This window comes from Atta colombica, unplaced genomic scaffold (assembly GCF_001594045.1).
Source record: "Atta colombica isolate Treedump-2 unplaced genomic scaffold, Acol1.0 scaffold53, whole genome shotgun sequence".
NCBI classification, from domain to species: Eukaryota; Metazoa; Arthropoda; class Insecta; order Hymenoptera; family Formicidae; genus Atta; species Atta colombica.
The window spans coordinates 388,359-389,405 of record NW_017259543.1 but is presented as its reverse complement, the minus strand read 5'-3'; the positions used below and the strand labels follow the sequence as shown (position 1 = coordinate 389,405).

Here is a 1,047-nt window from a genome sequence, read left to right as displayed (position 1 = left end):
ATTTAAATATTAATATTAAAAAATATTATTTAATTTACATAAAAAATATTATTTTTTATTTTATTTTTTTTTATAGATTTATTATTATTTTTCAGTTCTTTCTATCGCAAAAATTTTTAAATCTTTATTTATTTTTTTTACATTTTCTATATTTTTATTTTCATCGTTTCTTAGGTTTGGAGCCAGCTACATTTATAGGACTGTTTGACAATTGGAATCATAATCTGCTAAGGGATTACAAACCGTTCGAGATCTTCTGCACTCTGCTGGAGGATAGAGATCAATCGGCAAAGATGCAGACGACCTCGAAGGCCACCACAGACTTCGACAATTACATCAAGTATCCGCCCTCAATGCTGAAAAGCGAACCGGATAATTTGCCGGCCGGTGTGGACGTTAGACGCAAAGAGATGCACCTGACTTATGACAATTTCATCGCAATCTTCAAAATGGAACCCGCGGAATTCGAAAAACTACCGACATGGAAGAGACAGCGCCTTAAACAAGCCGCTGGACTCTTCTAATAATATTCTTCTTTTAACTTCGATTCTAATTCAAATATTATCTCTTCTCTTTACGGAACCGGAATTTCAGAAATCATACGTTTATCCTTACACAATCGCCGCAATGTTTTATTACAAGATCGAATTGATTTTCAACCGTTAAGTCTCATTGTTTGGAAAAATGTATTTATTATTATATATAGAACGCTAGATTAGTTAACGGAGTTTCATGCAGATGTGTCCATCGCTTCGGATTCGATTATGCGCACCGTCTCCTCCTCCACGATGATCGGCTGTATTGTTTTCGTGAGCACCGACGTAGTACCAAGCTTGTAACGATAGTTGATCTGCCGCTCGCCCTTTACGCTGGCGGTATCATATGGCCGCAAATATTCGACATTGTTCTTGCGAATGACACAGAGATCTACATTGGATCCTGACGCAAGATCGTTGAACACACCTGCACGAATGGCGTCCGCCACCAATTTCTTCGCCTCTTCTTCCTAAAACATATCCGTTTTTTCAATTCAAGAACATGAAATTT

The 1,047-nt window shown here is 37.2% G+C and overlaps 2 protein-coding genes across 2 annotated transcripts in view; one reads left to right on the top strand and one right to left on the bottom strand.

Moving 5' to 3' along the window:
- Positions 1-539, top strand: part of LOC108691849 (villin-1) — an 8,036-nt gene extending 7,497 nt beyond the window's left edge. The window contains exon 9 of the mRNA XM_018199780.1: positions 175-539. Within this exon, the coding sequence (XP_018055269.1) occupies positions 175-524 (350 nt within the window). The 3' untranslated portion in view covers positions 525-539. The remainder of the gene's footprint in view (positions 1-174) is intronic.
- A 69-nt stretch (positions 540-608) lies between these two features.
- Positions 609-1,047, bottom strand: part of LOC108691850 (proteasome subunit beta type-7) — a 2,411-nt gene continuing 1,972 nt past the window's right edge. The window contains exon 4 of the mRNA XM_018199781.1: positions 609-1,006. Coding sequence (XP_018055270.1) covers positions 731-1,006 — 276 coding nt within the window. The 3' untranslated portion in view covers positions 609-730. The remainder of the gene's footprint in view (positions 1,007-1,047) is intronic.